Here is a 14878-nt window from a genome sequence, read left to right as displayed (position 1 = left end):
AGATATTGGTTTCGGGTTAATTGTAGACTAATGGGGCTGTCGCAGTTGATGGGTGGCTTCAGTTGTTTCAATGACGGAATTGGGTTGGGACTTGGGAGAGAGAGCAACTTTTATTAGGCAAAAAATGTAGAAACTCGTCCAAACCCTAATCGTGGAAACGTAAAAATTAACAGGGTAAAAAACTAGAGGGAAAGTACTAAACATTGCGGATTTCACAGGTAATCCGAACATTTATCAACTTAAAACTAACATTCAACAACCACCTAAACAGCAAATGTAGCTTTCAAATTAGGAAGAGAACATAAACTCCAAGTCGGATTACATTACCCAACTTCTAACTAAAGACAACATAAAAATGTATCAAAATTCTTGCAAACATATCCAGCCGAAGCATCAAACATATAAAGTACTAGAGTACGGAAGAGGATGTCCATCGACGAAATATAACCTACTCACTAGTAACGGCCAACACCATAGACTCGAATGACACCATCTGTGTACCCACTGAATAAAGTGCTGCCATCTGCGCTCCAGCTCAAGCTTGTGCAGTAGATCAACTGCAAAACCAGAAAGAGCATCAGGTTCATTTTTCATCATATACAATAAAGCTAAAGCCTAAATCGCTCTTAAAACATATAGCAACTTGCATATAGCAGCTAGCATTAGTAAGATAGAACAAGCAATGTAGAGCAAACTAGTCTCACAACATAGCAAACGTGCAGCACATGTAAACCTGTATGTAAATCGCATAATCATATCACAACGGCTTGATTGAAATTTTAGTATCATATCACCATTCTTACATGGGGATAATGCAAACTCCGATAAATAAGCTTTAACGCAAGATTCACCAACTTTAAGCAATGTGATCCCTCAAAAAACACGACAATGAAAATTACTGTACCTTCTTCTTTGAAGTGGTGGAAGCAGCACCCTCCAAATGGTCCGCCTCAGTCTTGAGATCAACCTTCAAATCCTCAACAACACTCTTACTCTCCAAATCCCAGATCTTGATACCACTCTCTGTGGCAGCACAAAGCCAGTACCTGTTGGGGCTAAAGCAAAGAGAATGGATAATAGTGCCAGAATCAAGAGAGTAAAGCCTCTTTCCCTCAGCCAAATCCCACAAAAGAATAACACCATCTTTGCCACCGCTGGCGCACAATGAACCATCAGGAGAAACAGCAACAGTGTTCACATAACCACTGTGACCAGCCAAGGTTGCCCTCAATTTGCAGTTAGTCAAGTTCCAAACCTTCACAGTCTTGTCCCAGGAAGATGAGACGATTGTTGGCTGCAGAGTGTTAGGGCTGAACCTTACACAACTAACCCAGTCGGTGTGACCGTCTTGATCTTGGATGGTGTACTTGCACTCACCTATGCAATTCAGTATAAACGCACATATTAAACACCAAACAGAAACAAGTAATCATAAAACTAATGCAAGCAAGCAGACTTGGATGCGAGAAAACACAAATGACGTACTAAAATTGAGAGCATTGCTACCAACATATATTGCTCAAAAGTTTATCATGTCTGTCTATACAGGCGTCATATTACAATTGGTAACATAATTGAACAACAATTTTTCAACATTAGATAAGTAGGCTACAATATCAAGAACCATACTCGTAATTATTTACACAAGAATGACACAAGTACAAAAACAACTCCCTCGAAATCAAACATCAACCACCAAAAGTAAAAACACAAATAACGAAGACATAAATTATAATGCTGCGTTTGAACGAGATCTCCAAACACAAGGCAAACTCAAATACAGAAGCTTCATGACCACAGATCATCATCAATCACCATACCAAATTTACTGTCTTTATTCACAAAGGAAATAGGATGGGAGGGAGTCCTTACAAAACAATAGTGTTGACACATAGAGAGTACTATACAACAACATTACCCAATAGCCTTAAGGGCTACCACAACTTCAAGTTAAAGCGGGGGACGGATATTTTCGGCCTTATGTTAAGGACCCAAAATTCTATTTCCGAATAACCCAAGACCAAAGAATTCAATTTAATGAGTCACTTTGCTTTATTTCATCCTAATCCAAAACCAACGAATAATGTTGTTATATAATACAGCTCACCAAATTAGAACACTAACAATTCATATATGCTGGCAAACCTCAAATCCATTTTAAGTCTCTTCTAAAGTTGTTTTAGAAAAAAATATATCGTAAAACCATCCATCAACAAAAAAAAAACCTTAAATCATTTGTTTATCTTTGATTACAAAAAAAAAATTCCAATACACAATGGTGAAAGTGAAAACATTTCCTATCTTAAACAATGCTGCGCTGTATTATATCATTTTGAAAACTTCATTTGTCAAAGTTTCGTTTTTATGGCGTTGGTAGAGTAACATGTGTTATAGATTACACATTGACATATTTGTGAGTTTACAAAAACAGAATGAAAACTTCATTTACCATAATATTTTAGTAAACTAGGCGATGAAAAGCACACAATTCTAACCCGTTTGTCAAAGTACTAGGTACGCCAGTGGCGTACCTAGGGGTGCTAACGAGCCGAGCCGAGCCCGAGCTTGGCCTTGCTCGGCTTGTGCTCAAGAACTAAAACTCGATTTCGAGCCGATCTCGAGCTTACCCGAGCTTGTAGAAAATGTGCTCGATATCAAGCTTGCGAGCTTTAACGCGAGCTCGAGCCAAACTCGAGCTCAAATCGAGCCCATATATAATGGTTAATTTTTTGATTTTTTTTCTTCCGATATTTTCAATAACAAGGCTCGATAGTTAAATGTAAAATATTTGACAAATCAGTGAGACATTTGATATACGTGATACAAAGATATAATCATGATAAAATATTTTTATAAAATATGAGCAATATCTTATATAATCACACAAGTTCGAGCAGCTCACGAGCTTTTCGAGCCGAGCCATCGTTTGCTCGGCTTGACTCGTTAAGCTCTCGAGCCGAGTCCGAGCTCGAGCCGATCTCGCACAAGCCGAGCTTTGACCGAGCTTTTGCCGAGTCGATCTCGAGTTGCTTGCGAGCTGTCTCGTCTCATTAACACCCCTAGGCGTACCCATGAGAATATTGAGGTAATGTCTATAAACCAAAGTCAGGAGCTCAAGCTCACCCATCAGATTTCACTATCTTACACCAATCCAAAACTAAATTGACAATATCGTATTTGTTTTCACTTAAAACTAAAATAAATACACCTATAAATTGTTTCAGCATGAAATTATCAATCGAATATTCAAAACATAACGATAAAACATATGCTGATGAAATAACAACCATTCAAACGACAGAAATGGTGTCCAAATTTTCGCTACACCGCAAACAGCTCCATTTTCACAAATAATAACAGACGAACACACGATAATCAAAGGTAAACAAATAATCGGGAGGGAAAGGGTACACGGTAAATCCATTTCACAAGAGAATTAAGACAGCCAAATTCTAGCAAACAAAAATGAAAACAAAAAGGGAAAAAGAGAGAAAAGAGGATCTAACCAAGAGTATTCCAAAGCTTAATAGTACGATCACGAGAAGCAGACATAATCTGACGATTATCAATCGAAAAAGCAACAGAAAGAACATCCTTAGTATGACCCACAAAACGACGAGCAGTAGTACCAGCAGCTAGATCCCATAACCTAAGTTCACCATCCCAAGACCCAGAAAGCGCAAACTGACCATCAGATGACAAGACAACATCTTGAACAAAATGTGAATGTCCTGTTAAACGACGTCGTGGTACACCATAGGTCTTATCTTGTTTGGTTAAATCCCAAACAATGATTGATTTGTCTCGCGATGCTGTTACGATCATGTCACTGTTGTCAATTGGTGTTGCGATTGCTGTTACCATGTCAGTGTGTGCTCTCATGGTGCCTCGGAGTTGGAGTTGTTCTCCCATGGCGGCTGATTGTTAGGTTTCTGTGGTTTGTTTTGGGGTTTAGGAGGCGGTAATGTGGTAAGGGATGTGAAGAAAGGGGCAGAGTGGGAGTGTTAGGGTTTTATATGAGGGTTATGTTTTGTATATTAGGGTTTCATTTCTACTATTGGGTTTTTGGGTTTGTGACTTGCTAACATTTTTGGCCCATAAGATATGATCCCTTACATGTTTGGGTAACCGTATATCCGATGCGGTTTTCTAATATTCGGTTTTCAAAATCTTAGTTTTGAGTATCCTTATCTTATTCGGATTTTTCATATATATGGTTTTCATATATCTGAAAATCGTATATATGGTATATGGTTTTCAGTTCAATTTGTGTAATTCTATGTCTATTTTTATTTTCTTTTGTGATTTTATGATTTTTATTAACTTAAAAGAGTATTAAATAGTATAAGAGTAAATAACTTAAAAATATACAAGAGTAATAAGATCGAGTCATAAATACACTCGATGTTTCGTGATTTTATGATATTATTTTAATATTTTATATTAAAAAAAAAAAAAAGAACCGTATCGAAAACCTATATCCGGTTTCTAATTTTGCTGATACGGTTTTTAATAAACCGTATCATATAACGGAAATCCGTATCAGATAGTTGGAAGGAGTACTTCACTGGTTTATTCATCTCTATATTGTTTGCGAAACAATTGTACCGCTTCACGCCTTGGTTTCATCGATAAGTTCATGCTCACCTTGAGCGGCCAGTCAATTCAGATCGACGTGTATTTCACTGTGTTACTATCAAACTAGTGTAGATCCCGCGTAAATGCGCGGTAAATATAGACCTTTTAATTTTTAGTGTATTAGTTGTAGATTTTAGATTTATATCTCACGAATTTTTATAAAAAATACTACTAATATTAAAATTAATCAAAAAAATTGAATAATTCCATGAATTGTGTTTTTTATGAAAATATTTTAACTACATCAAATTATTTTAAAAAAATTCCTTTTTCGTCACGAGGTTAATAATATGAGATACAGTTTTTATGTATAGATTATTTTAAATGGAAAATTAGTTTAATAAATGAAAATCTAATTTGTTTCCCTATATAAGTTTGAGCACTTTGGAGAAAATTTTAGAGAAGTTGTATAGTATATAGGAGGATTTATACTTTTTAAATTTGCACCTCATTAATATTTAGTAGTTCACTCCATTGTATTTTGATATGAAACAAAAAAATTGAAATAGAAAACTAATAAAAAAAAATTATTGAAGTTGTGAAATTTTTTTAGTGAATGTTTTTTGTCACGAAGTTAATAGTAAGCATGTATCAATTTATTCTTTACAGTAGTAATTATTGCATTACTGGAAAATATAGCAATGTATACTTTATAGTTTAATATGAATTTTATTTTATTTTAATGAAAAAATCATAATTATGAATTTATTAAAAATATTAGAGTTTATTTATAAGAATATATTCATTTTTTTTTTTGGTGCGATATAAGAATATATTCATTGAAAAGATAATAATGTAATGAAAGAAAATTTTATTTATTACCTTATTTAGCTAGATGCTTTTTGGAGAAAAATTAAGAGAATTTTTATTCTCTTAGTAATAGGGGGATCGAAGGATAATGATGGATCATGGTGACCTAGGTAGGCTTTTTCATACGTTTACCTTGTTACATGTATTTGAACTGCTCCACTTCCGACTTTTACCCTTTCATAGTTTTATTTTCAGACCTCTGGTGGTAGAAGCCTCTTTTCTTTCAACTATTTTTAATGAGTACTCGATTTTCATCTGAGACTAGTTTATCACATACCGGTACATTCAAATGTCCTCTGTTTGTTCTCAAAATTTGTGTGGCTACTTTAGCTACCCGGAGGAATCGTCCGTATGATTTACAGACATTTTTGTCCCCGGACCATAAAATCCCGAAAACCGTGTATTATACACTTAAATTTGAGCCGTTTAGGAGGTCGTACCAGATATGTTTCTTTTCCGCCCACTTTTTCTACCAAATGTCAGAGGGTCGCTTCTTGAGTTATCGTATTCGATTCCAGTTCTATATAAGAAACATTCATATATTTTTAACGAGTTTCTGATTTTCGTTTGAGATTCATTTATCGCGTACCTACACCCCCAAATGTCGTTCGTTGCTTCACAAAATTTGTGTTGCTTCTTTATCTTACCCGAGCAACAGTCCGTATGATTTATTGACATTTTTGTTCGAGTTTCTCGTGAAATCCCGAAATTTGTATATTATAATACACGGTTTTCGGGATTCTAGGGTCCCGGAACAAAATTCTCCGTAAATCACACAGAAGGTTCCTCGGATAAGATAAAGCGGCTACACAAAAATTGAGAAACAACAGAGGACATTAGGGGGTACCGGTATGTGATAAACCAGCATTCGTCGAACTTCGGATAATCGTGAAAAATGGATTAATACTCGTTATTTGGGGCTGAAATCGAATAGGTTAACTCCTGAAATGACCTCGGACACGTGGTGGAAAAACCGGGAGAAAAGAAACGTGGTTCGATATGACCTCCCAAACTACTTAAATTGAAGTCTATAAATACACGGTTTTCGAGATTTTAGGGTCCCGGAACAAACTTCTCCAGAAATAAAAAAGTAGGTTACTTATATTACGTAAAGCGGCCACACAAAATTTGAAGAACAACGGAGGACATTAGGAGGTGCCGGTATGTGATAAACCAACATTCGTCGAACTTTGGATAATCGTGAAAAATGGATTAATACTCGTTATTGGGGCTGAAATCGAATAGGTTAATTCCTAAAATGATCCCGGACACGTGGTAAAAAAACCAGGAGAAAAAGAAATGTGATCTGGTACGATCTTCCGAATGGCTCAAATTGAAGTGTATAATACACGGTTTTCGAAATTCCAAGGTCCCGGAACAAAATTCTCCAGAAATCAAATATAAGGTTCCTCAGATCTGGTAAAGCGGCCACACAAAATTTGAGGAACAACGGAGGACATTAGGAGGTGCCGCTATGTGATAAACCAACATTCATCAAATATCGGATAATCGTGAAAAATGAATTAATACTCGTTATTTGGGGCGGAAATCGAATAGGTTAACTCCTGAAATAACCTCGGAAAAACCAGGAGAAAAAAAAATGTGGTCCGTTACGACTTCCCGAAAGGCTCAAATTGAAGAGTATAATACACGGTTTTCGAGATTCCAGAATTCCGGAACAAAATTCTCCAGAAATCAATAATAAACTTCCTCGGATCCGGTAAAGCGGCCACACAAAATTTGAGTAACAACGGAGGACATTAGGATGGGCCGGTATGTGATAAACCAACATTCGTCGAACTTCGGATAATCGTGAAAAATGTTATTTGGGGTTGAAATCGAATAGGTTAACTTCTGAAATGACCTCGGACACGTGGTTTAAAAATCGGGAGAAAAGAAACGTGGTTCGATACGACCTCCCAAAGGCTCAAATTGAAGTCTATGATTGTAATACTACGGTTTTCTATGTCTATGGGTACTCTATCGAGTGAGACTTACTCTGCCGAGTAAGTAGCTTTTTAAGTAAAACAGTAGTCTGCCTGTTGGGTACTCGATCGAGTAAGTTGGGGACTCGATCGAGTAAGTGTGTTTTACGGGTTTGATTAGCCGGATTTTGTTAATAACGCGAGATTAATGTAAAATCTTTCGTCATTATTTCCTAAACACTTTTATCATTCTAAAACTTTTCAAGAGGAGATTTAAAGTTACGTTGTTCGCATCTCTCGCGTTATTAGCAAATCCCAAGGTTAGGATCTTTGGTTCGTCTCGTTCTTTACGCCGTTGTGATCGTTGTGTCGAGGGTAAACTTTTAATATAATTTTCATAATGTTTTATTAAGTTTGCTTAAACCCTAATTGAGTAGATTTGGGGGATTTGAGAGTATTATGATGTGTTGGTAGTAATTGTATGTATACATGTTATAGGAGGAGGATTCGTAGAGGAGAAGTTCTGATTAGCTGCTAGAGTGCTAGACGGTCTCGTGTGATTGCTATTCCAGGTAGCGTTTCCCAATTCAGTATTGGTTACATGGTTTTGTTGGTGATTAGTTGTTGTTGTTGTATATCGCATTGATGTTGGTTTTGCAGTTGGTGGTTGTTGTCAGTATATTGTGATTATCATATAATTGTCTGTGGTTTGCGAGGTGCGTCCTCGACTGAGTGGAGTCACTTGCGGGAGTGGCTTCACGCCCTTGATTCGTCTTCTGTGAAACCCGCTACAGAAGGGATGTGCACATTAAGGAACATGGGTTTATCGCTCGGATGAGATGAGCGGGGCTTAGGTGGGAACGGCTGCGGTCCCCTACTGGCAGTGTGGAATACTTGTTGCGATGAGAATTCTGGGAGAACTACACACTTTAGAGTGTAGTCAGCTGTGTGGGATGTGACGTAGTTGGTGGATTGTATTAGCTTGTCTTGTTGTTTTATTGCAGCTGTTTGTTTTGTGTAATCAGTACTGACCCTATTTAATTGTTTTAAAAACTGTGATGATCCATTCGGGGATGGTGAGCAGTTATTGATTAGGTATGAGTTGACGCACATGGGATAGCTGGGTTGAGTCATCACGAGCTGTTTTAGAAGTCTTCCGCTGTGTCAAACATGCTTTTATTTTGTTTAGTCGATTTGATAGTTTTGAGAACATTTGTATTTCACTTTATCAGTTTTGGATTTGGTTTGTATCGCTTTAAACATTATTATTAAAGTACGTTTCTTCATGGTCTATTTGATTTATCATTGCCTCGGGTAACCGAGATGGTAGCACTTTTATGCCTTAAGTGGTCCTGGTAAGGCACTTGGAGTACGGGGGTGTTACAATGATACACGGTTTTCGAGATTCCAGGGTCCCGGAACAAAATTCTCCAGAAATCAAGAATAAGGTTTCTCAAGTTAGGTAAAGCGGCCACACAAAATTTGAGGAACAAAGGAGGATATTATGGAGTGCCGTTATGTGATAAACCAGCATTCGTCGAACTTAGGATAATCGTGAAAAATTGATTAATAATCGTTATTTGGGGCTCAAATCGAATAGGTTAACTTCTAAAATGACCTCGGATACGTGGTAGAAAAACCGGGATAAAAAGAAAGGTGGTCCGGTACGACCTCCCGAACGGCTCAAATTGAAGTTTATAATACACGGTTTTCGAGATTCCAGAGCTCCGGAATAAAATTCTCCAGAAATCAATAATAACCTTCCTCGGATCACGTAAAGCGGCCACACAAAGTTTGAGGAACAACGGAGGTCATTAGGATGTGCCGGTATGTGATAAACCAATATTCGTCGAATTTCGAATAATCGTGAAAATGCCTTAATACTCGTTATTTGGGGCTGAAATCGAATAGGTTAACTCCGACGTCGGACACGTAGTGAAAAATCGGGGAGAAAAGAAAGGTGGTTCGATACGGCCTCCCAAACGGCTCAAATTGAAGTGGTGTATAATACACGGTTTTCGAGATTCCAGGGTCCCGAAACAAAATTTATAAAAATAAAAAATAAGGTTCCTCATATCAGGTAATGCGGCCACGCAAAATTTGAGGAACAACCGAGGACATTAGGGGGTACCGGCATGTGATAAACCAGCATTCGTCGAATTTCGGATAATCGTGAAAAATGGATTAATACTCGTTATTTGGGGCAGAAATCGAATAGGTTAACTCCTGAAATTACCTCGGGCACATGGTAGAAAAATCGGAAGAAAAAGAAACCCTGTCCGAAACCAGTATACGAACTCCCGAACGACCCAAATTAAAGTGTATAATAAACGGTTTTCAAGATTCGAGGGTCCCGAAACAAAATTTCTAGAAATCAGAAATAAGGTTCCTCAGATCAGGTAAACCGACAATACAAAATTTGAGAAGCAACGGAGAACATTTGGGGCTGCCGTTAAGCAGTAAACCAACATTCGACGAACCTTAGATAATCGTGAAAAATGGATTATTACTTCCTATTTGGAGCTGAAATCAAATAACTTAACTCTTGAAATGATCATAGACACGTGGTAGAAAAACTGGGAGAAAAAGAAACGTGGTGCGGTACGACCTCTCGAACGGCTCAAATTGAAGTGGTGTATAATACACGGTTTTAGGAATTTTAGGGTCCTGGAACAAAATTCTCCAGAAATCAAGAATAAGGTTCCTAAGATCAGGTAAAGTGGCTACACAAAATATGAGTAACAATGGAAGACATTAGCGGGTGCCGGTATGTATAAACCAACATTCGTCGAACTTTGGATAATCGTGAAAATTGGATTAATACTCGTTATTTGGGGCTGAAATCAAATAATTTAATTCTCGAAATGACCTCGGACACGTGATAGATAAGTCGGGAGAAAAAGTACTGTGGTCCGGTACGACTTCCCGAACGACTCAAATTGAAGTGGTATATAATACACGGTTTTCGAGATTTCAGGGTTCTGGAACAAAATTCTCCAAAAATCAAAAATAAGGTTTCTTAAGTTAGGTAAAGAGGTCACACAAAATTTGAGTAATAACGGAAGACATTAGGGGTGCCGGTGTGAGATAAACCAGCATTCGTCGAATTTCTGATAATCGTGAAAAATGGATTAATACTCGTTATTTGGGGCTGAAATTGAATAGGTTAACTCCTGAAATGACCTCGGACACGTGGTAGAAAAACCGTGAGAAAAAGAAACCTTGTTCGGTACGACCTCCCAAACGGCCCAAAATAAAGTGTATAATAAACGGTTTTCGAGATTCCAGGGTCCCGGAACAAAATTTTCAGAAATCAAAAATAAAGTTCCTCAGATCACGTTAATCGGCCACACAAAATTTGAGGAGCAACAGAGGATATTTGGGGATGCCGTTATGTGATAAACCAGTATTCATCGAACTTGAGATAATCGAGAAAAATGGATTAATACTTCCTATTTGGAGCTGAAATGGAATTGGTTAACTCCTAAATGAACTCGGACACGTGGTAGAAAAACCGGAAAAAAAAACGTTGTCCGATACGACCTCACGAACGGCTCAAGTTGTAGTGCATAAATACATGGTTTTCAAGATTTCAGGATCCCGGAAAAAAAATCTCCAGAAATAAAAAATAAGGTTCCTTAGATCAGGTAAAGCAGCCACACAAAATTTGAGGAACAACGGAAGACATTAGGGGGTGCCGGTAGGTATGTGATAAACCAGCATTCGTCGAACTTCGGGTAATTGTGAAAAATAGATTAATACTCGTTATTTGGGGCTGAAATCAAATATGTTAACTCCTAAAATGACCTCGGTGTAGATATCTCATTTCTGCACCTCCCGCATACCACCCGGTGATGATTGGGCCGCATGTTTGGTATACGGAACGATTTATAACAGTTCTTAAGTTTATCGTCAAGTGATAGCTCAAACACTTGTGTCTACCTCATAGTCGTCATCTACGCGCCGATACGGTCGTTTTGACAGTAATTAGAGTACATTTGGAGTCCGGGTAAAAAACCGTCTTCATTTTCTAATAACAGCTTAAAATGCCGAATCAGAATATTCTGGAATGTTCCGGATATTTCTATTCCATATTTCCAATCTTTTAATCTTTGGTAAAATATATCCCGAAATAATCAAATAAAATATTAAGGAAAATAAGATCAATCCGCAATTCCATAATAAAAACGCGGAAATCTTTCTTCCGCAGGAGGAAACCACTGAGGAAAGGACGCACCAGGTGCTGCGCCTCTTCCAAGAGACGCAGTGCTTGCTGCGCCTCTTCCTCAGTCCTTTTCTGCGTATTTTTCGTATCTTTTCGAGATTCACTTCCAAAGTTTCTCCGAAACCCTAATTTCCGTCGTGTGATTAGTATAAATAGAGACCTTCGGTCTCACATATTTCTCACGCGAGTGTTCGCCTTTCTCTTCTCCCTTTGCATTCTAGACCACGCTCTTACTTTTTGGCGTCTACGTGCTTGAAATTTCGACCACGTAAGCTCGGATCTTTCTGAGTACGAGCCTCGTTTTGCATGACCGACCAATTTGACCAACTCCACATCAATCAACTTTAATCAATCTTATTCGTTTTCCTCTAAGAGGGCACTTTGGTCGTACATTCAAGTCGAGCATCACTAAACGTTAACTTAGTCAATCTCGTTTCGTCAAATATGTAAGTCTGAGGGTGTAAATCCCTATTTTATTACTGTACTTTATTTTTGTAATAATTATTGTAAGATTTACGTCGAAAACACACTTAAAACCGATTTATAAAACCTTGTTTCAAACCCTTTTTACGGATTAACAGGAGACAAACGTCGAGAAAGGACGCAACAACTGCAGCGCCTCTTTGAAGGGACGCAGCATCTGCTGCGCCTCTTCCTGAGGCTGCCGCAGTTCCTGCTTTCTTTCTTCTTCTTTCGTCTTTTGTTTGTCTGTTTGTTTTGTTTTGTCTTTGATTGTTCATGTTCCAATAACACAATAATCTGAGTATGATAATTTTAACATATAAATCATTATTAATTAATTCATCTTTTAAATTCCCGACTTAAATCCCTTATAATACATATTTGCGGGTTTTCGTCATTAAAATCAATCCGGGATTTAGAGATTCGTTTCATTAATATTGAGTCTCTGGAATTCATCGTTGATATATTTTTATCTGTTATTTATCGTCACCATCAGTTGTTCGTCATTAATAACCTAATTAATTTGTCTTAGTTTGTTTAATCCGTTATTAACCTTTTAATCTTGTAAATAATTTGTTCTAATTGGTTTTATCCATGTTTTACTGTTCTTATGACCCAATCACATGTAAATAATCTGTTAAACACTTCCATCCGAGTCAAATATCCTTAACCGAGCATTAAAATCACCAATGAATATTAACGACTTGCAATTCCGCTACAAACGGGAATCGAGCTCGAGAATGATGAAAGAATCGATGCGCTCTTCCAAGGGACGCAGCTGTTACGCTGTTTCGTGTTGAATTCTCTCAACTCCGTTTCGCTTTGACCTAGTTCATTAATTACGTATTTAATTAACTATTACTCGTATTATCACCCTTAATTTGTTCGTTTATTTATTTATTATTTCCTTTCTCAAATTATCCGTTTTGAATGTATTTTCGACGTAAATCAATAAACCCAATGTAATTATTGTAATTTTATTCATTGTATTTTTTATTGTATTTCTTTTATCGTATTGCTTGTATGCCTTCACATACAATCAACCTAAATTTCTACCTTGACATTAATACATGTTAAATTACGTGTTTATCCACTTAGTATTAATTCACATGCTAGGATAAATCTAATGGATGTTGCATTGCATGCATATAACCTTCAACATATCGAGTATAGATAATTTCCTTAATCATTAGTAGAGACCGCTATCGAGGCGGGCGGGATTAGGCGTTCGATCAAAAAAGCTTCCTAATACATACCCTCACCCCTTACTCCAGATCTATATGAACATCCGTGTTCATTGGCATCCACGAGAGTCATTCTAGACATAGAATGCTAAGGGTAACGAGTTCTTGGTGTTCATGTCACTACTTTGTGTCTTGACATGGCACGAGGTATTCGAACGGTTTCCAATTTTCCGCAATAAATTGGTGGCGACTCCACAAATGCACAAAAGCTTGCTCGCTTTTCACTCCCGAGCGACCTGCGTGGGCCCGCATCCACACTCGGACATGTGGTAGAAAAACCGGGATAAAAAAAAGCGTGTTCCGGTACGACCTCCCGAACGGCTCAAATTGAAGTTTATAATACACGGTTTTCGGGATACGAGGGTCCCGTATTAAATTTCTACGGAAATCACTCATGAGGTTACTCGGATCAGGTAAAGCGGCCAAACAAATTTTGAGTAGCAACGGAGGACATTTGAGGTGGGGGTATGTGATAAACCAGGTTTGTTGAACTTTGTATATTCGTGAAAAATGGATTAATACAATTTATTTGGGGCTGAAATTGAATAGGTTAACTTCTGAAATTACCTCGGATACGCGATAGAAAACCCTGGAGAAAAAAGAAACGTGGTTCGATACGACCTCCCGAACGGCTAAAATTAAAGTTTATAATACACAGTTTTCGAGATTCCAGGGTCCCGAAATAAAATTCTAAAGAAATAAAAAATAAGGTTCCTCAGATTAAGTAAAGCGGCCACACAAAATTTGAGGAACAACGGAGGACATTAGGGGTGCCGATATGGATAAATGAGCATTCGTCGAACCTTGGATAATCGTGAAAAATGGATTAATACTTTCTATTTGGGGCTGAAATCGAATAAGTTTATTCGGAGAATGACTTCGGACACGTGGTAGAAAAACTGGGAGAAAAAGAAACGTGGTTCGGTACGACCTCCCGAACGGCTAAAATTGAAGTGTATATACACTCTTTTCGTGATTTCAGGGTTCCGGAACAAAATTTTCCGGAAATTACAGAGAAGGTTTCTCGGATCAGGAAAAGCGGCCAAACAAAATTTGAGGTGCAACGGAGGACATTAGGGGGTGCCGATATGGATAAATGAGCATTCGTCGAACCTTAGATAATCGTGAAAAATAGATTAATACTTTCTATTTGGGGCTGAAATCGAATAAGTTTACTCGGAGAATGACTTCGGACGCGTGGTAGAAAAATCGGGAGAAAAAGAAACGTGGTCCGGTACGAACTCCCGAACGACTCAAATTGAAGTGTATAATACATGGTTTTCAGGATTCCAGGGTACCGTATCAAAATTCTCAAGAAATCACACAAAAGGTTATTGGGATCATGTAAAGCGGCCACACAAAATTTGAAGAGAAACGGAGGACATTTGGGGGTGCCCATATGTGATAAATCAGCATTCGTCGAACTTTGGACAATCGTGAGAAATGGATTAATACTCGTTATTTGGGTCTGAAATTGAATAGGTTAATTTATGAAATGAACTCGGACATGTGATAGAAAGTCGGGAGAAAAAGTAATGTGGTTCGGCACGACCTCTGAAACGGCTCAAATCGAA

General features: G+C 37.7%; 1 protein-coding gene across 1 annotated transcript; it reads right to left on the bottom strand.

The window, feature by feature from the left end:
- Positions 1–264: 264 nt before the first annotated feature.
- Positions 265–4070, bottom strand: LOC141652876 (small ribosomal subunit protein RACK1). The gene is made up of 3 exons (XM_074460488.1): positions 3507–4070; positions 905–1377; positions 265–557 (listed from the first exon to the last, which is right to left on the bottom strand). Exons 1-3 carry the CDS (start codon positions 3910–3912, stop codon positions 456–458), a joined length of 981 nt encoding a protein of 326 aa, XP_074316589.1. The 5' UTR covers positions 3913–4070; the 3' UTR covers positions 265–455.
- Positions 4071–14878: the final 10808 nt, after the last annotated feature.

Source organism: Silene latifolia, chromosome 4, assembly GCF_048544455.1.
Source record: "Silene latifolia isolate original U9 population chromosome 4, ASM4854445v1, whole genome shotgun sequence".
Classification (NCBI taxonomy): Eukaryota; Viridiplantae; Streptophyta; class Magnoliopsida; order Caryophyllales; family Caryophyllaceae; genus Silene; species Silene latifolia.
This window is presented reverse-complemented; position numbering and strand designations above follow the sequence as displayed.

Bases quoted from the DNA above. Each gene is read 5' to 3' on its own strand.
- LOC141652876 (XM_074460488.1), bottom strand. From the start codon at position 3,912: ATGGGAGAACAACTCCAACTCCGAGGCACCATGAGAGCACACACTGAC. The intron at 1,378-3,506 runs GTTAGATCCTCT...TGAATTGCATAG, and splicing joins TAAGCTTTGGAATACTCTTG to GTGAGTGCAAGTACACCATC. The intron at 558-904 runs GTACAGTAATTT...CTGGTTTTGCAG, and splicing joins CCACCACTTCAAAGAAGAAG to TTGATCTACTGCACAAGCTT.